This window comes from Vombatus ursinus, unplaced genomic scaffold, assembly GCF_900497805.2.
Source record: "Vombatus ursinus unplaced genomic scaffold, bare-nosed wombat genome assembly UNPS02014807.1, whole genome shotgun sequence".
NCBI classification, from domain to species: Eukaryota; Metazoa; Chordata; class Mammalia; order Diprotodontia; family Vombatidae; genus Vombatus; species Vombatus ursinus.
The window spans coordinates 24,216,134-24,236,959 of record NW_020954585.1 but is presented as its reverse complement, the minus strand read 5'-3'; the positions used below and the strand labels follow the sequence as shown (position 1 = coordinate 24,236,959).

General features: G+C 38.1%; 1 protein-coding gene across 1 annotated transcript in view; it reads right to left on the bottom strand.

Moving 5' to 3' along the window:
- Positions 1-524: 524 nt before the first annotated feature.
- GID4 (GID complex subunit 4 homolog) overlaps positions 525-20,826 on the bottom strand; it is a 41,874-nt gene continuing 21,572 nt past the window's right edge. Inside the window, exons 4-6 of the mRNA XM_027875107.1 lie at positions 7,675-7,776; positions 5,612-5,742; positions 525-3,787 (exon numbers count right to left, since the gene is read on the bottom strand). Of these exons, the coding sequence (XP_027730908.1) occupies positions 3,724-3,787; positions 5,612-5,742; positions 7,675-7,776 (297 nt within the window). The 3' untranslated portion in view covers positions 525-3,723. The remainder of the gene's footprint in view (positions 3,788-5,611; positions 5,743-7,674; positions 7,777-20,826) is intronic.

Below are 20,826 nucleotides of genomic sequence, written 5' to 3'. Positions count from 1 at the left end.
GTACAAACTAAAAAAACAAGTTACAGAAACTCTATCCCCTTCTTTGTAGCTAGTGTTGCTTCTTTTAAATATCATAAGGCCAGAAGATACAAATCACAATTAAAAACAAAACAAAATTTGGAAAGGACTTTGCCATGTGTTGATTATATTTCCTTTGTGTTTCAACTTATCAAATGCAGACAAAAATCATATTTAAGAGAAGAATTGCTCTTTTCTACTTTTAAACTTCTAAAGGAACTAAAAGTAGAAATATTCAGAAAGTTGCGGGGGGAGGGGGAGCACCCCAAAGTTGCAAATATCAAGACTTGGAAGAAGAAAGAAACCAGACTGCAAGGGCCACCTAAAATGAGCTTTACACTATTTGGACAAACTCCTATATCATAGATAATTTCAGTACACAAAGAAAAATTGGAAAGAAACATGATCTGCCTTTCCAAACACAGCAATTGTTCTTTTTACAGCTGCTGGTTTCTTCTAATACAGAAATGTTTTGGTTTAAAAACAGGGCAAACACACCACTCAAATACCTTTATTATATATTTTTTATTATTTGGACATTGATAGCTCTGCAAAATACTTTTCCCACCCAATCCCTTTCCACAATTCATCCATAAAGAAACAAAATATCTTGTATCCACTTAAATCTAATAAAAAACCTAAAATTCAAAGATGAAAATTTTTTTTCCTCCAGAACACATTAGTTATTTTAAACTGCAATGCAACATACTTAATGGCTTTTTTTTTTTTTTTGAAAATTATCTTATCAGACTCCATTTTATAAGAGGGGGGGAAAATCAGATCAAGGACTTAGAAAGGAAATTCCCTTTTTCATATGGGAAAGATAATTCTAAGTACCCTTTTGCTACCCCAAGACTTAATGGTTTTTGATAATATAACCAGCATATAGACAACTTAGCTTTAAGCACTGCTTATTTATTTTGGAGTTCTGCTGAAATGCTATATAATGGTTAAGAGAAAAAGGAATTCTTTCCAAAATACCAAGGATATTAAGACTTGATGACCACAAAAGAAAAATTTTCTGGGTAGTGGGGTACAAATAACCAAATTCCTCAAGATCTTTCTCCAACATCAGGCATGTTTGGTATGAAAGTAGGTGATGGAAAATTCAACATCAGCAATATTTCTTAATTATGTGTATGAATGACAATTGAAAATATTGCACACAGTATCAAAGTCATGTAAACTACTGACAGATCAGAAATAAAAATAACTAGAAATGGAGATAAGTTTTCCAAAGTTCTTTTAGGGAACACACTGGAAAAGGTAAATTCTTTGTGTTGTAAGGGAAGAGTCAAGATAAATGATTAGAGGTGTCAACTAACAGATGGAAGTCAATACTTAATTCTTTTCTCTGTCCCCACCAGATAGGCTTTTAGATCACCAAATCTTCATTACAGGTGTCCAAAAGATCCAGCAAAAGTATTACTACTTATTCATCTTTTCATCATAACTGGCAGTTTCTCCTTAATTCCAATGAGCCAAAAGACAAGCGGTAATTTCCCCAAACATTTCACACCCAACAAACTCATGAGGGCAGTCTCATCCCACTTCTTCCACTCTTGTAAGGAAGGATTGATAAGTTAAGCCTTTTCGAGATGTTTACAAAACATATGCCAGGCTATTCACTAGCAGGGTCCTGAATGATGAAAAAATCTGCAACATGAGGAATGACTGGAATTAAACAGCACTTGCTAAAATAAATGAACCAAACACAATTCTTGTTATTGTTGCCTTGATTTTTAAATCTCATTCATCTGCTTATCAGCAAAGCTGCAGTGGAGCTTCTCTCATTAGTGTGAAATCAGCTAGGTTCAACCATAGCAACAAACAAGGAGGAAATGCCAGTTATTTCAGTGCCTTTGTTTTTAAAATCAGACAGTCTTAGCTAATTTCTGAGAACAGACATGTTGGATACAAAAATAAGTCACTGGGGACAGAGTCTGATGGTTCAGTTGCCCTGATTAGACCAGACTAGCTGGTTATGTTTCCGTATAAAATTCTCAGGCTCCCTAAATTTTGGATCTACGTAACACGTGCCCATTGACTACTGCTTCCCCAAATATATTTCCTTAAAGGCTTACCCTAGGACTTAGCCTTTCGATATGTTACAGTACATGTATCATTAATTATAAGTTAGTTGGTTTGTGTATCTGTCTAAATAAAATGTATCCTCCACTACTCAATTAAGTGAAAGGCTTTGCATTTTCTTATACTGCCAGTGGCCAAATAATCTCAAAACGGGTTTGTTCCCTTGGGTTACAACTGTTTTGTTTTAAAGCTACCCTTTTTGTTCTTTGAATTGAAGTCTGGAAACCACCAGAAAATGCCATCCCTAAAGCCCTGCACATATTTGACAGCTACACATCAAATATACAACTGATGCCAATTTTGAAGCTTCTGAAATCTTTAAAAAACAAAAGAACAAAACAAAAAAAAAAACAACACACGCACACTTTGGCACGCACGCAAGCCTCAGGTTATTATTTGAACATGGTTAATGTTTCCCCTCATCCCCCAACATTTCAAAGTCACTGTTATAGGAGAACAACTGCTCCTTCTGCCTGATAAAAAGGTTTGTCAAGCACTGGTTTGTGTAGCAAAAGGAGGAGGTACAAATGTTAAACTGACCAAAAAACAGTTCTCTTATTTAGCACTAATTTATGCAATGCTGCAAACTTTTGTACCAGGATGACTAGTTTCAAAAACTGCTGGTTGATTAAATATACATATATATATATATATATAGGTATAAAAATTAATAAGTCAACATTCGCTGTTTTCAATGTGAAAACGATAAAATGTAATTCTGAGTAATTGTGCATTTGCCATAGAGTCCTTGCTAAAGGGACCATAAAAATAACTTTTGTAATTAAAAAAATCTCTTTTTTTTATTGAGTTTGGTGTTATCCTCAAGACTGTAAGTTCAGAGCAAATGTACTGAGTAAGTAGGATTCTGATCCATTCCTAACTGAGGGCTTGGAAGTCTTGAATTTAGTTATCCCCAATGGTGTGCCAAGGGAACTTAACAACTATTTATTTAGCCTTGACTTGTTAATATTCCAGTGCTTTGCAGCTTGGGTTGTCCCCATTAACCAATCAAAACTAAAGATTGATTAGACCCTTCAAGAATCAGTACTGCCTCAGCCATGTGCTTCATTAGCAGATGTGGTGGCTCAACAATTCCCTGCACAAAGCTTTGTTGATGCACAGATGTACCTAGGCTGTGGTTTCTTTTGAGCTACCAGACAAAGTATCAGACCAGGGGCACTGGGTTGCAACCATAAATCTGTGATTGGAAAGAGTTAGTTCAAAACACTGCACACCAAGCCAATGCTGACATGTCATCCTGGAAACTATCAACTCTGCTCGGATTTAGAATGGGGAAAGGGGCATATCTGTAATACAGAAAGTAGCTGTGCAATAAGGAAAAGTGCATTTAAAGGTAGCTTAAAAACCAGATTAAAATTAAATCGCCACTCAGAAGCAGGAAGAATTCCATGTGCTTCTTCCCCTCCCCCCTCCCCAGTCAGCTGCATCTCTTGGGTTCTACGGGTTGACACTGACGCCACCTGGTGATTCTGCTCCTTAGGAGACCGGCACACGCTATCTCCCACTTCTGGCAGGTACACAATTCTCCTGATCGACTGGAATCTTTTCTGCCAAGTTCAGTTTTACTTGGTTATTGTTCTGAACAGTCAACTGTCACCGGAATTCATAGATTGGGGCGCTGTGTTCAGGAACATGAGTCAGATTTAGGGACTGATACCTGCAAAGGGGAGGAAGAGAGAGTAAAGAATGGGAGACGGTTAAAAAAGAACTCTAAGTTTGAACCTGCCTGGATAATTATTAGACTGGAGGCCTACTATTCAACACACCAAATTCACAAAATCATAGGATATCTCATTTTAATTTCTCCCAAATTAAGCAGACTGAATTTAATTCATTTCTATTTTTCTAGGCGAGCCTAAACCAAGGGTGGTGAACCTGTGGCCTTAAGGCCTAAGCAATAAATAAAATTTATTCTTTGCAAATATTCTGCTGTCATTCATAAAGCAATTATAACATGCCTACCTCACATATGAAGTCTCCCAAAGGGCATGGTTTACTACTTCCATTAACTCACCATATAACCTACATTACAACCTTCTAAGTACCTCAGTATCAAGTAATATTGGGGTAAGATACTCTAACTCAATTTCTGATGCCTCAGTTTTTATGGTACAGCTAAATTAAATTCATATGTAATCCAACTCCTATTTTTTCCTCTTCCTTTTAATTTCCTCACTCTTGCAAAATCTTCCCTGTGGTTGCTAACAGGTAAAAATCATTCAAATAGATTAGAGCTCTATTTCTGTGCTCTAAGGAGAGGATAATCTACAAATTGCCTATCTATCTGCTGAAGAAATTATGAACTGACTATAAAGGACAGCTCTTTCTTCCTATGTAATTCATAAAGAGAAAATTCAGAAAGTATGCACGGCCACATGGAAACAATGTGTTATTTTCTATAAAGTGAATAACATATTATTGGCAGTATTCAACTGTTCTTTAAAATACTTTAATTATTCTTAAATGGTAATAAAGCTCTGTGAAGGAAGGCAATACAAAAGATTTTTATAGCTTTATCAGAGCAAACAGTGAAGTTATCTACTGAAAGCCCAAGACAAGCTGATGCTGGAGCAGCACTGACTCCATCTTGTGCAATTCTATTTCTCTCAACTAAGGAACATCCTCTGGTCATCATTCCACAGTGGAACACTCCCAAATAAAGCCTGAAGAATGGGGCAGGGGCAGCACAGGGTGGTCATAAAATCACATGAAAGGTGAGTGCTTTTAATGGCCTTCAACTCTTTAGCCAAGTTGAAAAGGTTCTGTATGTCTCTGAAGTAAAATCAGGTTGCAATCATATGCTGTGTATGCCAGTACATAAAAGTTAATTTTAACAGATAAAATGTATAATTTTATACATAATTCATAATATACACATACATTAAATATAATATATATTCATATAATACATGAACAGAGGTCCATATGGAACATGATTTTGCAGAACTCAAGCAGCAATCTACGTGTAAGACATCAGATATTTAAATATCAAAAAGCAATTTGATCTACATTGTCCTAAGTCCTAGTCATTTGCTAAGCATGGAAAAAAAATATTGACAAAGCAGCAAGAATGCTGTATATACTCACCCAAAAAGCCAGTGCTCAAAGGTTGGACTAGATGACCTTTAAGGTTCCTTCTAGTTCTAAATCTTATGTTTCTAAATATTTAGCATTTACTCTTTTGTCTATCACCTATTTCTCTTTGTTCTGTATTACCTAATTTAATGTGAAGGTACACGAAGGACAAGGTTGAATATCTATTACTGAAAGGTAAAAAATGTTTAACAGCAGCCACCTGAGTGAGGCACAACAATCTAAGTTGTTTTATAAGTCTTCATATTTTGAAGATTTCTTTCTCCTTGTAGCACAGAGGGACAACTTGCACTGAATACCAAAGTTTGAGAATAGCAAGAACTATTTTGTCTTTAGCTTACATTCCCTCGATATCTTTGCTTTTGAGAAAGGAGACGACCTTTCTTACCATTCTGAACTCCTATGGTAGTAATAGCCCTCTATAGAGGCTGCGGATTTCTGGAAGCAGATGTAGTAGAACCCAGCAAAGGAAGCACCACTGATGTCTTTGATTGTATGATCTGGGACTAAGAACTGTTCCTGCACAGATGAAGAAGATTACTTTAGCCATTGTAAAATAGGTATTGCTTTCCAACGAGGAAACTAATTTTCTTGGCGATTACCCTAAATCATGCCGTCCTAGACACCTTCAGTAGAGGAATACTAATGTTAGATTGAAATCAATCCACTGTGTGTGTGCTGAGTAGCAACCTATGGGTGCTTAAATCTTCTGAAGAGCATCTACACACTACTGGTTTTCACAAAATGTTAAAATAGCAACTCTGAAAATATAGTATGGTCGTTTCCCCAAAACCACAGACTAAATGACCCAAGGAAAATAAGTCTTTATTTCACTAAAGGAACTATATATTGGATTTTAAGCATGTCTTCAGCAAAGCTGTCAAACTCAGAGCACTCACCTCCCCCCACCCCATCCTGATATACCCAAAGGCCAGAACCAGATTAAAATATAATTGGGAAGGAAATGTTTACAAAATTAATAAAATACAATACAGCATAGGTCATGTTAATTTGTGGTCTTTTGAATCAATATAAAAGCATAGGGACCCCTTGTATTTGAGTCTGGCACTATAGGTCTACATGAATGGCTTGATCTCTGGGGGTCCCTGGAATATGTTTAAAGAGCAAAGACCCCAAAAGACAACTTATCACATCCACTCCAGCCTGCCACCAAAAACCAAAACTAAACCAAAAAAACCCTTCACCAGGATTGAGAATGGAATCACTCTTGATGACACATCAAAATAAGGAAAGAGGAAGTTATTACTTCATGTTAGAATCCAAAGGATAGACAGATATAATGAATAATTCTATTAGAGATCAGACAAGAGACCACATAGAGGATACCTGGGCATCATGTGGTAGTGCCCAGGCCCAAACTATAAACATCTTTAAAAAAATTAAAAATTTCCCATTCTCCACATCTCACCACAAAACACTTTTATTGCTTAAATAAATTAAATTACAACTTTCACAGTACCCTTTGAGATCATTAAATATATCGGGGTATCACATAACTAGGTCTGGGAATTATTGGTCCATAGCAACTACCTTTTCAAGAAATAGGTGAATTCCCACAATAAATGAACAGCACTCTGGATTCAAAGGAACATATGCCATTGCAAGACATTTGGTTTGCAATTTTGCTAATATATGGTTGTATGCTACAACTAAATAAAAAGCAGACAAGGTACTAAAAACAGAGCACACAAATATTTTCTGAAACAAAAGCCCAAAACATCAAACTAGACCAGATGGTCTGCACTGAGGACTCTGAGTAGAAAACCCAAATGCTATTCCTGTTCCTATATTTCCTGCTTTGGTTAGGGGGTAAAAGATATTAAAATGTTACATTGAGCCCAAGGGATGGAATATGGTTGAAGAAAAGATTTATTTAAGTAACACTGGAGATCTCTTGTTGAAATAAGCATCAATAGCTCACTAAATTTAAGGGGACTGAAACCACTTTTAGCCAAGAGTATACCATATGATACAAGATTGAGGGGGAGGGGGGGGAGAGTAATGTCAATGGCATCTGGATTAGTATTAGTTCTTATGGAAAAAAATTAAATTTAGAAAGAAAACCAGCATCATGAGAATGACTGAATATTACCTTAGGTAAGAATAAACATGGCAGTTACTACAACCTGAATCAAATACAGGGTGTCCCAAATGTCCTAGTACAGTTTTAAGCTTTAGTAGCTTAATTTGGTTCAACCTGTATAAGTCATCTGGGAGATTAGTAGTTAGAAAATGCATGTTTTTGTAATTGTTCTTCTGGATCTGTACTTGAGTTAGCCAATAATGATATAAAAACAACATGTATTCAACATTAAATATGAGAAATCTTTGGTTAGGAGGAATTCCCTCTAGAGAGTGGGTACATGGCTTAAATTACAGACAACAGTAAAGCCCAATTCTCTGAGAGAATACTCAAAGTACAATGCTTACCTTCCACCTCATAAAGACATAATCCCCATTCTTTAGTTCTTCATAATCAAAGTCATCTGAGTTAAATGATTTTGCATACTGATAAAAAGCCTGGAACTTGCCCTGAAAGCAAAAGGCAAAAAACACAATGTTTTTCATCAACAAAATATCATTTCAGAATTGTACCCATATTGTCTAGGTGTAACAAAGTTTCCAAATTCTGATAGTCATAGATGAAACTCAAAAAGGAAGGACTAAGGTTATTGGTTATTATTAGGATTAGGTTTACTATCTTAATCATTCATATGAATCCATATTTGGTCTCTCCAAAGTATCGACCTGGATTCCTGCCTGGACAACCAAAAGAATATATACGAGTAAAGAACTCTTACGAAAACATTAGGATAGTGATAGAAATGAAGTTTAAAAACTAGAAATAAATTAAATCCTGAAGAAAGGGATACAATTTAAACAAATCTCCCTCTTTAGGCCTAAAGCTTACTAATTTTTAAACAAAACAACCCCACAAAAAAAGGGAAAAGCCAATTAATTTACTTTCAGCAGAGAATAAAATGAAGAAATAGTTAAGCAGTATGAAATTTTTCATAACTTATTCTATGGATAGTCTTTATGTAAAATTTTCAATTTAAATCACTAACAAAACAGGATATCAATTCATTTTCACAATACAGGACCCTGAGGGTCAAGTAATTTTCAGAGTAAGATATGTAGTATATTACTCCTAATGCCAGCAAAACAGGATACCACAAACCAATTAAACATTTTTAGAAAAATCTGAAACAGAAACCTACTACAGGAGTGAAGGAAAGTCTTCATTACACTTCTCGTGAGAGAAGCAGAAATGTGGGCGCTGGTTCAGTGGTATAAATCAACTTTTAAATAGTCAGTAAGATACATACTCCACCCACCAGGGCTAGGATTGGTTTAGTTCTTCCGAGTTACACTCTTTCTGGACAGCCCATCTCATGTTCGTCCATGTTCTGTTAACTCTGTCCACTTCAGGGTCCCATGTTAAAAAACGGTGGCTATTCCCACCCTCAGGGTGTGTCAGTTTATATTTAATAAGCTCATTAAGCAACTCAGTGGAGAAAAGCCTTTGCCTTATTGAGGCCCCTTCTTTGAACCCCATGGGTTGCAACCAGTTTAGCCTTCAAGGCTCTTTCTTAAGGAACTAGTCATTTACAGACTCTTTGGTACACTTTCTGATTGGTTGAGGGACTATCCACAAGATCTTGGAATTTCTTATCCTGCTGTGGAAGCCCAACCCCCTAAAACCTTTCTTACAACATTTTAAAAAGTCTAGACAAAAAGGAAAGGGAAGGAAAGCTGGGGAACTCAGTGTGGCATTGGAGGAGTTTTAGGATTGTGAAAGTACTATATAATGATTTAGGTATGTATATGGTGTTTATGTAGATAGATACATATTATCTGTTCTTCTATCGCTTTAAAATTTGGAAAATGTTGTATATTTATTACCTTGTTTGAACTTCACAACAAACTTGCTTGACCTGTGATTTCATCAACCTAGAGTACTTGATAGGGAAACTCTACCAACTCAAGTTGATTATGAATTAATAAGAGTTGGCCAAGGCACAGAAAAATTAAGAGACAGACCTCCAACAAATGCAACAATGTGAAATTCCCCAGCAAAGATTTAAAAGGGTATCAAAATGAAGAATCAATAAAAGCCAAAGGGAAACATCATTCAGTTGCTAACTCCATTGAATCCAAAAGCCTCCAGCACTAGATTTAGGAGCCATCTATGTAGAGATGCTTAAAATAATAGGAACAGATGAGATCAACAATGGTTGATAATTCAACAAAAGAGGAGAACTAGGAGAATAATATCACTGAAGTTAAGAAATGATGAATCATTAAACTCCATATAAGGATCCCTGCAGGCCATATACTAACCTAGGAAACCTCAAATTAACATTTACCTATGTTTCATTGTATTTTTATTTATTTTGTTAAATATTTCCCAATTATATTTTAATCTGGTTTGGCAGCACTTGGGAATTGGGAGAACAGGGCAAGATTGCATGTTTGAGACCTTTGCTCTATAGTGTCAAATACACAGAAAGGTCAAGGAGGAGTCAGATCTGGCAATTAAGAGAAACTGGAAGACTTGGAGGTCACATGACCAAATATAATGAAAGACTAGCTATTTTCTCCAATCCTCACGACCTCTAAAGTTACTCCAAAATAGGAATTATGAGCCAGGGATAAAGTAAGTTCATCTGTCTTCCTAGTCTAGGATACCAAGAACCCCAAAAAAGTAAATCCTAGATGAACATCAGGAAAGGCTAATCCCTAACGCTTAACACAATCACTCAATGCCCCCTGTGAGGAATGCTAACAGTTTGGTTCCCACAGAATTGATAAGAAAAGAGGACAGGGGGAGATTAGGTTATTGATTAATTGATTTCTTGGTTTACTGGTTTACACAAATATGTAAACAAGATAAGGGAGTGAATGGGATAATATAGGGTGAAGCCCCCTCAGGGGAATGAACTAACCCCGACCTCAGTTACTTTTCATACTTCTGAGTGTTGCGAGACTGCACCCAGATGCCTCGCAGCACATTCTGGCTAAACCGGTTGTTCCATGTGGCTAAACTGGATGTTCTGGTTGTGCAAAGAGACCACTCCCCTCTAACTTGTTTTGAACTTCCTTCCGTAGAAGTTAGAATTCCGCGAATAGATTGTGCCCCTAATATACCCAGCCAATAGGTTGAGGGGAAGGGGGTTAGGGTGGGGACACTGCGGATAGGGTCTATATATTCTGCTTTACAAGACACTCAGACACACACCCTGGCTGGAGCCATCTTGAGGGAATGCTGGGTGTGTCCTTTCTCATGAGAAAGCAATAAAACTCCTTTTTGCCTTTCTTAAGAAAAAGTCTCTGATTTGATCATTTTGGGGGTCACAAACACCCCACACACCCCTCCTCCCACACCCAACTGCCAGCAAGGTGACATAAGCCAATCAACACACTTGAAACACAACTCAATCGTACCTCACAACCCTGCCAGTGCCACGGAATCCCAACAGCAGAAATTTTCTCAGGCTGCACTAGCAGTGAGGAACAATAATAGCCAACCAAAGAACTGAGGAATAGAAAAAAATGGGGCAGGAGGTGTGTGAGGGGCAGTGGATACTCTACTAAGGCCCAGGGAAAGAGCCCAGCATTCAACTGGGGCCTGTTTGGCCCCCCCTAGAAGTCATTTGGGATAGACCTGGGCTGGTGAATCATGGATTTCAAAGCTCTGGAGGAAGCTTGGGCAGCTTTGAGATCTAGCCCCTAGGGAACCTGCCATTAATGGGGAGGAAGAACATGAACAAGAAAAGAAAATAAGGAAAAAAATACGATATTACCAAAGATCTTGGGAGGAAGAGAACTCAATTAAAGACCGTAAACATAAAGAGATAAACCACCAGGGAAGCTATTAATAACACGCAGGAAAATGGCCTCTAGAAAAGGGAAAAGAACACAGGCATCTGTGAATAAGTAAGTATAGAAGGACAAAGTGAAATGAAAAGAGCATGGAACCACAGCAGGACGTTCCTGAATGGTTTAGAAGAGAAATAAGAATAATGAAAGCAAAATAAAAAAATAAAAGGCAACAGACAAAAAACTTGAATTAGTAGGAGTAAGTCTCACTAAAGAAACAAAAGACAAGTGATTTGGAATGCAAAGACTTGGAAATGAAGGACGAGGAAGAAGAGAAGCAAAAAACAATAACATTAATAGAAAGCATGATCTCCATAAGCAAAACATATTGATCTTTAAGACAGGATGCAAAAGAATAACATAAGGATTATAAGTCTCCTAGAAGAACACAAAGCAAAAGTCAAAAACATTATACAAAAAAAACTGCCCAGAACTTCAGAACACAGAAGATAAAATGCTGATCAAAAAAATCCAGAGTGCCTCCAAAAAAAAAAAAAATCCTATCCTCCAAACTCCAAGACTCAGAGTGTGGTTTAACCTCACAATTTCACTGACAAACAACAAAATCTGCAAGTCAGCAGGAAGAGAAAGACTTTTGAATATAAAGGGAAGAAGTCTAAATAACACAAGTCCATTTTGCACCCACCTGAAAATGCAGGAGAAAATGTGTTCAAAAAGAGCAAAGGAGCTCAAGATACAGCCCATGATGACCTACCCTACAAATCGGAGGCAAATCATAAATGGGAAAAAAAAAAAAAAAAAAAAACAGTTGTTCAATTAGAAAGGGGCATTTGAAACACTCCCAGAAAGAAAACTAAATCTAAAGAGATTTGCTTCTCAAACACCCCAGAAAACAGAAATTCAAGAAAGGTAAAACCAAAGCCAAAAATAACAAAATAACAAGGGAAACAAGATGTACTTGAGGATACACAGGTAAAAGAAGTCAAACAGGTATAATAGTGGAGAAGTAACCTAACACCCTGCCTACAGATAGATCGATTTTTTTTTGGCAGGACTGAATTACAGAAAGGTGCATAAAAGTGGGGAGGGAAGGAAGAATACAGAGAGGACTGTGTGATGTATCCCAATCAAATCAAAAGCTAACAATGAATGGAAAATAACTCCTGTACTCTCTCAGAAAGAAGAAAGCAAGCTAGACCAAGAAGAATGGGCAAGGAGGAAAAGGGAGAAAGAAATGGGAAATTCTGTTTCAGTGGTGGAAGGAGAAACCACTCAAGAATACTCATATGACAGAAGAGAGATAGGAACCTTAACATGGATATGATCTGCAGGGATCTGGCATTTAGAGAGACCACTCATTCTATCTCAGGTGAAAGTGAATCAGGGCTCCTGGGGGCAAATAACCCTGAAGAGTGAGAGAGCACAGACCCAATGAGGAGATTTGGAGACAAATGGGAAACCGACAAAGCAACATCAATATTAAACTTATATGCTCCAAATGTCTTACCATTTAAATTCATAAATTACAAAAGAAAATAGATAACTTTGATTACATGAGAAACTTCCGCACAGGCAAAATTAACGAACCTACGGATAAAAAAGGAAGCATTCAAATGGGAAAAGAAATCTTTGTATCGAATTTCCCTCCTAAGTACTTGGTATCCAAGATACATAAACGATTAACAGATATATATGCATGCATATACATATGTCGCACAAGCACACACGCATCTGTGTGTATACGTATACATAAATAGATTGAGGGAGGGGGCAAGGCAGAAGGGGTGGTAATATAGAGATGTGACCAAAACCCAATAAATAAGTGATCAAAGGATATTGCTTTATTTGACCTCTTATGGCTCAGGCTAAACCTGGGTTTCAGATTTCTAGAAACTGGTATTCAGGAAATGATACAATCACAAGTTTTATTATTATGCAACACAGCAAAAGGATACACACATTATGGCAATATAAACAGACAAGGTTTGTTCCTACATGCAAGAAAGTTCCACGAGCCTGAGGTTGAGAAAGATGTGTTGGGAAGGGAACACGACCAAAGTTTGGGTTCAGGTGGCAAAATTATGTACCCTAAGAATGGGCTTGGTGGAGAACAGGCAACTGGTGCCAGATGTAGGAGAGGGCATTCCTAATCAGGCCCAGACGTGGTAGAAAAGTTCTTGGAATCCCTTATTGATATCAGGTTTGGGTGAAACTCAGGAAGGGGGAGTTTCTTTATTGAAACCACAAACCAGGAAGGATCTAATGTTAACTAAGGCAGCAGCAGGAGAATGACTCAAAGCCCTTCAGTGGGTAAAAAGTTCATCCAATCAAAAAGCTGTAAGCCTTATCTGCCTGACACTGTCAACACCAACTGATATGCTTCTATGGGCATTTGGATCATTCAGTCTAAGTGAGTCCTATCATTATAAAATGACATCAAATTAAAATCAAGCAATATAAATGTGTAACTGTCATAGTTTTTTCTCAAAAGAAAGTCAAACTATTAAGAACCATAAGAAAGCATGCTCCAAATCACTAATAAGAGAAATTCAAATTAAAACAACTCTGACGTTTCACTCATACTCTAAAAATGGGCAAAGATACAAAAGACAGCAATATTTTCAATGTTGGAGGGGATGTGTTTAGTCAAGGGAGAAATGTCCAACAGAAATGGTCAATGAAGAAAGCTTCCAGCAAACACAGGAGAGAAGAACACCAAGTGTATAAGTAGAGAGATCGATCTTGACTTGAAAGGCTATCCCTTCCTCAGAGAAGAGTATAAAAAGGATAGATGATGTATAAAGATCCCGCAAAGGGATTTTGAGGTTGACATTGAAAGGGAAGGAGTTCAAGATGAATATCCTTGATTTTTTCAAATGTAGAGACAGGAGAAGGGGAATAGAGGCCAAATTAAGTGACATTATGCAGCTGTAAGGACCCAGTCGGTACAAAAGTGTGATTTATTTCCACTATGTTCATCAGTATAAGCAGAAATTGATCAGATTAACATGATGACAAGCAAATATATTTCTACTAGCCTCAATTGGGTACACTACCCTGAGCCAAGAAACCATTATTTCTATATTTTAAGCCATGATCCAGAACACAAACCTTATTCTCAGACATAATTTTTAACCAGCTCTTTACTTTCCAAATTTGCCTCTCTCCTGACTCCTCTACCTTTAACTGGCATCAACCTATACATTTAAGGTCTTCAGCTTCTTACCAACATCTCCACAACTCCTAACAACGCTTCTTTAGATCCTTCTGGTTAGGATCATCTGTCCCCACATAAATCACCAAAAGTCGGTACTGGTTGTCAGGTTTGACAAACTTCAGCAGTTTCTCCATCATGGCTCTCTACACCTAGGAAAATAGCACGTCTCATTTTTGTTTACACCAGATTAACAGAGTTGATCCTTGGTATGCCTCAGCAGGTACACCTTCACTCCTCATCGCTACTACCTCTAAGGCTTGTGAAAATAATTATAAAGCAAGGGTCACATAGAAATAAGTCTTTTAAAAGAAGACATATGCCAGAATCAAGAGCTACTACAGGCCACCTAGTTTATGAATACCAATGGAAAAGAACAAAATTCTGGAATCCATTATACTGGCCGCATGCCGACCTTCTGCCGGCCGTACACCAGTACCCGCTCCTCCTATAAGAAGCACACTACCAGAGTCTTACTCACACTCGAGTCTTCAGTCCTCTGCCGGATAACCACACAGAGACGAGCCATCGGGAGGTGCCAACACCAGAGCTTTATTCAGAGGCCATCACAGCAAGCCATCATAGCAAGCCCAAGCAGCAAGGCCAGAGCAACAGGGCAGGAGCCAGGAGACAGCGCGTGTGTGATCTGACCACGCTTGTTCCTAAAAACCTACCTAGCCCCTCCTCCCCAGCCCGCTTACTAGCCAATGATTGTAGGGTCAGATACCGGAAGGGGCTGTCTGAGTTTAGCACACCAAGGGGGAGGGAGTGACGTAGGAGGCTAGGACCGGATACAGGGAGGAGGCATCTGGGAATGGCGCATAGACAAGAGTACGTGACCTAGGAAGTCAGACTCAGGAGGGGTCTGGGGTCAGTGCTGCACAAAGGGACCCAGGAAGTCAGGAAGGTCACAAGAGGCGTCTGGGGATGACGTTGCATATAGGGAGGGGACTAAGCAAAGGGAACTCAGTCCTCTGCCAGTCCCACTCCCACGTGGCACCACCCCTTGCCTCAGGAGCTCAAGCTCCGGCTACTTCCTTGTACCCAGCTTATCTCACAAGCACTGCCCATTGCCTCAGGGCTTCTCCGTATCCAGCCCATCCCAGTTCACCACGACTCTGCCTACCACAGCCCCTGCCTCAACTTCCAAAATACCCAGATCCTACCCTACTCTAGCCACAGCGCCCAACCTGGTAGGTGCCAACATCAGAGAGTCCCTCACAATCCATATTATTGTCAATAAGTAGAAACTGTAAAAAGACAACTGTTTTCAATCACACTGAAAAGCAAGTGGGGAGATGCCAGTGTTTTTTCTTGACCACAAGAGAAAAAATAATGAAAAAGATTCTAATTTTAAGTTTTTCCTGACTACTATCCGTTAATGGGAATAATTCTCTCGCTTCTTCATGGCTTTTGTTTCTTTCTACTAAATTATAAGCTCCATGAGGAACTTATAAGGAAATGTCTTAATTATTTGGGTCTTCACCCCCCGCCCCAAACACAGCCTCAATGGCTTAGCACAAAAGTTTTTGCTCAGAACAGGTAAATAATTAGATTGTTGAAAAAATGAACTTCATGTCTATACTGCCTGTTTTCCTCTCCATTTTAGATTTCTTGTTATCCCTTGCCAAATTTTATATTTACCTTTCTGTTCTTGTTGGCTCAGGCAGGAATAGGACTGAATTTAATAGAGTTATTTCACTAGGACACTAATCCTAGGATTGTCTGTTCATTTAAAGACAATACTCAAATGGATCCGTGATCACAATTTAAAAGTTCCCTCTCATGATGCAGATCTTACACAACTATGTCAGCCCTTCCTGTGCAACTCCTGTTCGGTCTTCCCATGAGGGAAGCCAACCAATGTGATGGAGGCCTTCCTTGTTGTTTTCTGACTCTGAAAGGGTACCAGGTGACCATTACGGCACCCATCTGTTATCCCTCTCCATTTGAACAGCCCATTTTTTTCTTCCCATCATATAACTGCTTAATGACATCTTTTACTTCTGTTCTTTAGAGTTTCTTGTCAGTCATATACTGAAACCCACACATACCCACCATGTGCCTTCTCTATGTGATGTTCATTAATATTTCATAGACTATTGAATTTCACTTCTCACTAGCCCATCCTCCATTCTATCAAAGTGATCTTCCTAAAGCTCAGGTCTGATCATATCACACACACACATCCCTCCCCTCATGAACTCCAACAGCTCACTACTACCTCCAGGAACAAACATAAAATTCAGTTTGGCTTTCAAAGCCCTTTCAAACCCGTGGTCCTTCCAGTATTCTCACATCCTCACATCTCACACTCCATATACTCTGAGATCCAGCGACACTAGCTTCCTGGCTGTTCCTCAAACACAACACTCCATTTTCAGACTTTGCACCACTTCACTGGCCATCCCTCATGCTTGGAACTCTCTTCCTCCTCATCTCTGCCTCCTGGCCTGCATGACTTCCTTCAAGCCTCAGCTAAAACCCTACCCTTTGCTAGAAGCCCTTCCTAGTATCCTATAATACTAGTGCCTTTCCTTGGAAATAACTTTCTATTTATATTCATTCATTCATTCTCTCTCTCTCGCACATGCACATGTACGTACACATGTACACACAATATACACCCTCATCTCTTATATGTACATAGTTATTTGCCTATTTACTCCTACATTAGAATGTGAGCTCCTTGAGGGTAGGAACTGTTTTTTTACTTTCTTTGTCATCTCAAACCTAGTACAGTGCCTGGCATATTGACATGTATGTTGATTGACTCCTGGCTTCTTTGGTATCCTTGAAGACTCAGTTCAAATCTCACCTTCCAGAGGAGCCCCATTCTGTATGCCCAAGCTACGGTCCCATCTCTGAGATAATCTCATTTATATTATACATATTTTGTACATACCCAGTTATTTACCTAGAATATAACATCATCTATTACTCCCAGATCTATACATCCTTCCCTGGTCTCCCTCCTGACATCCAGTCTTGCAGTACCAAGTGCCTAATGAACATCTGAAACAAGATGTTCTGTAGGCATCTCAAACTTTACACATCTAAAACAGAATTCATTATCTTTTCACCCAAACCCAAACCCACACATCTTCCAAATTTCCCTATTTCTGCTGAGGGTACTACTATTCTCCTAATTACCTAGGCCTTCAACTTCATTGTCATTCTTGACTTCTTATTCTCCTTTACCTCATATAACCTATCAGCTGTTAAGTCTTGTTGATTCTGTCTCCTCAAACTCTCTTGAATCTGTCACCTCTCAACTCACCTATCCTAGTTCCCTCCTTCAGCACCTCTTACCTACACTATAATAGCTGCCTCTTAGTTAATCTCCATGCTTCAAGTCTCTCTGTTCTCCAAACCATTCTCCATAAAGCAGCCATAGTGACAGTCCAAAACCACAGGATTAACCATGTCTCTCTTCCTGCTCAATAAACTCCAGTGGCTCCCTATACCTCTAGGACAGAGGTTCTTAATTTAGGGTCCATGAACTTGGATGGAAAAAAAATTGCATCTTTATTGCCACCAAATTCTAAATGAAGCTTTGCAATTCTGTCAATTATAAGCTATAACAGTTAAAATTAAGGTAAACCTAGGCACAAAGTTCTGAGCACGATCAATTTCTTAGTAAAGCACAAATTTATCAATAAATAGGCTCTCAGCTTCCTTAGCAAAGCTAAGACCCCGAATGAGGTGGACAGCTCCCTTAAATAGTTTTGAGGGAGTACAGAACAAAGAAGAAAACTTCACAGATGGGGAACAAGTTATGACTAGTTACAGAGTTGAGGTGTGGGGGACAATTATTAGTTGCAAATTGGGAATGAGGAGCTAGCAATAACACCCCTCCTGTGACTAAGAAGCATTCTCTGTTTTGAATCCACCTGCAAGGTTAGAGATAGTGGACTAGATTTCTTTGGATAGCAAGTCAGACATCCTTGAAGGATAGCCTGGTGGTGTAAAGATAATGGACCTGACTCATTCATCCACATCCCTCAAAGATACCAGGTTTCTTTTTTTTATTATTATTATTAATTTATTTATTTATTTTTAGTTTTCAACATTCACTTCCATAAGATTTTGAATTTTAAATTTTCTCTCACTCCCTCTCCTCCCCCTTCTGCAAGATGGCATGCAATGATATAGGCTCTAATAACACATTCATATTAAGCATATTTTCACATTAGTCATGATGTAAAGAATTAGAACTAATGAGAGGAACCACGAGAAAGAAGAAATAAAACAAAACAATAAAAGAAATGGAGAACAAATAGTATGCTTCCATCTACATTCAGACTCCTAAGTTCTTTCTCTGGACGTGGATAGCATTTTCCATCGTGAGTCTTTTGGAGTTGTCTTAGATCCTTGCATTGCTGAGTCTATCAAATTCAGTCATCATACAATGTGACTGTTACTATGTACAATGTTCTCCTGGTTCTGCTCATTTCACTCAGCATCAGTTCATATATGTCTTTCCAGGTTTTTCTGAAGTCTGCCTGCTCATTATTTCTTATAGCACAACAGTATTCCATTATATTCATATACCACAACTTGTTCAGCCATTCCCCAATTGAGGGGCATCCCATTAATTTCCAATTCTTTGCCACTACAAAAAGAAGGATAGCAGATTTCTTCAAGGCAAGAATAGAACAGCGATTAGCAAGAGAGCTGCATTTCTAAAAGGAACTCATTACAGGCCAGCAGAATTTCTGAACTACGTTCAGAGACAAAGAACCATAACTTAGGCAGTTACAGGACAAAATCAATTATTTGTAAATAGGATCAATGAAAAAAGATACAGTATCAATTTAGTTTTCTCAACGCATAGGCAATAAATCATAGTAGTATTACCAGTACCTGTGGCTTTGTTACCAATAGAAATCACAGATAGCACATCACGTTACATTTGTTAAAGATATCTCAAAATATCATTTATGCTCAAACTGCTTCAAAACTATTGTAGTTATTAGACCTGCTACTAGATCTCATGTGATCCCAGTCCTGTCTACAGATGCTCATGCAAAGAAACTGGCCAGGGCACTACTGTGCTTAGTAGTTGTTCAGTCACCAAATTGTGAAGTTGCATGTTCTTACACTGGTGACCCAGACATCTACTTTGCCTTCCAGTATTCCCTAAGTACACTTGTTTACCAATAAATACATGGAAGGAGATAAGTTGTTTTCATTTTGCAAAAGCAGAAGTTCAAATAAAAACATCTTAACTTTCCCTAAGGTAACATAGCCTTTTATAACATATATAGGCATATGGACTACACATGTAGACCAGGTCAAGTTCAGACACATTTGATGGTTGCGATAACTGCTGAAGTGTGTTATTTAAAGGAGCTTATTACTGCCAATAGACTACACAGTGATAAAGATCTCGCACAGTGTTATAAGTTCTGTGAAGAGAGGTTCTTTATTCTATTTTTCTTCTTCATTCTTCCTTTTGTACACTGTTATGAAGTAAAGACATGTATACATAGCATGTTGTTCAAGTGACTTTCGTGCATTATTATTTTGTGAAAATGCTGCTCATTTAAAAAACAGTTTTGTGAGAAAACTGCAAACATTATTTCTAGGATACAATTCCACACACAACAGCAGCCAAATTCCAGGAAGAACAGAACGCCTAAGCTACTACTGTAATCCATGTTTCTATGAGAGGGTTAAAAGCCATTAAAAGGGTTAAAGCTTTGGTTTGGCAGCTAGATGGCACAGTGGATAGAGCACTGGCCCTGGAGTCAGGAGGATCTCAGCTCAAATCAGGCCTCAGACACATAACACTCAGTAGCTGTGTGACCCTAGGCAAGTCACTTAACCCCAATTGCCTCACCCCCCCCCAAAAAAAACCAACAAAAAAAAACTTTGGTTACAAATCGTAAAACTTGTCTTATTTTACTTATCATACAAATTTCTTGAATATCTCATACAAATTATTTATTTCTATGGAGATTTAGCAAATCACTTAAAAATCATACAAAAATATTGAGCTTCCAAAAAAATTAAACAAATCAAATTATTTTATTTTAGCTTTATTTATATTTTTGTTGACCTAATTTAAGTTGAAATGTCAAAGAACAGTATAAAGACTATATTATACGGCAAATATTAGTAACAATAGCTACTATTTATATAGCCCTAGTAGGTGCCAAAAACTGTACCAAGCACTTTACAAATATAATCTCATTTGATTCTCACAATAATCCTGGGAGGTAGGTATTATTATAATCCCCATTTTACAGTTGAGGAAGTTGAGGCAAACAGAAGTTAAGTGACTTGGCCAGGGTTACACAGTTGATAAGTGTCTAATAAGAAATTTGAACTCAGGTCTTCCTGACTCAGACCAGCACTTTATACATTGTGCCACCAAGCTGCCTAGTTTCACCTGAAGTAATGAACATAAAATATCACATAAAAGCCAACACTGGTTTGTGTGTGTGTGTGTGTGTGTGTGTGTGTGTGCACGCACACGCACACATGCATGCAGAAAAACTCTTGTGAATGAGAGTATA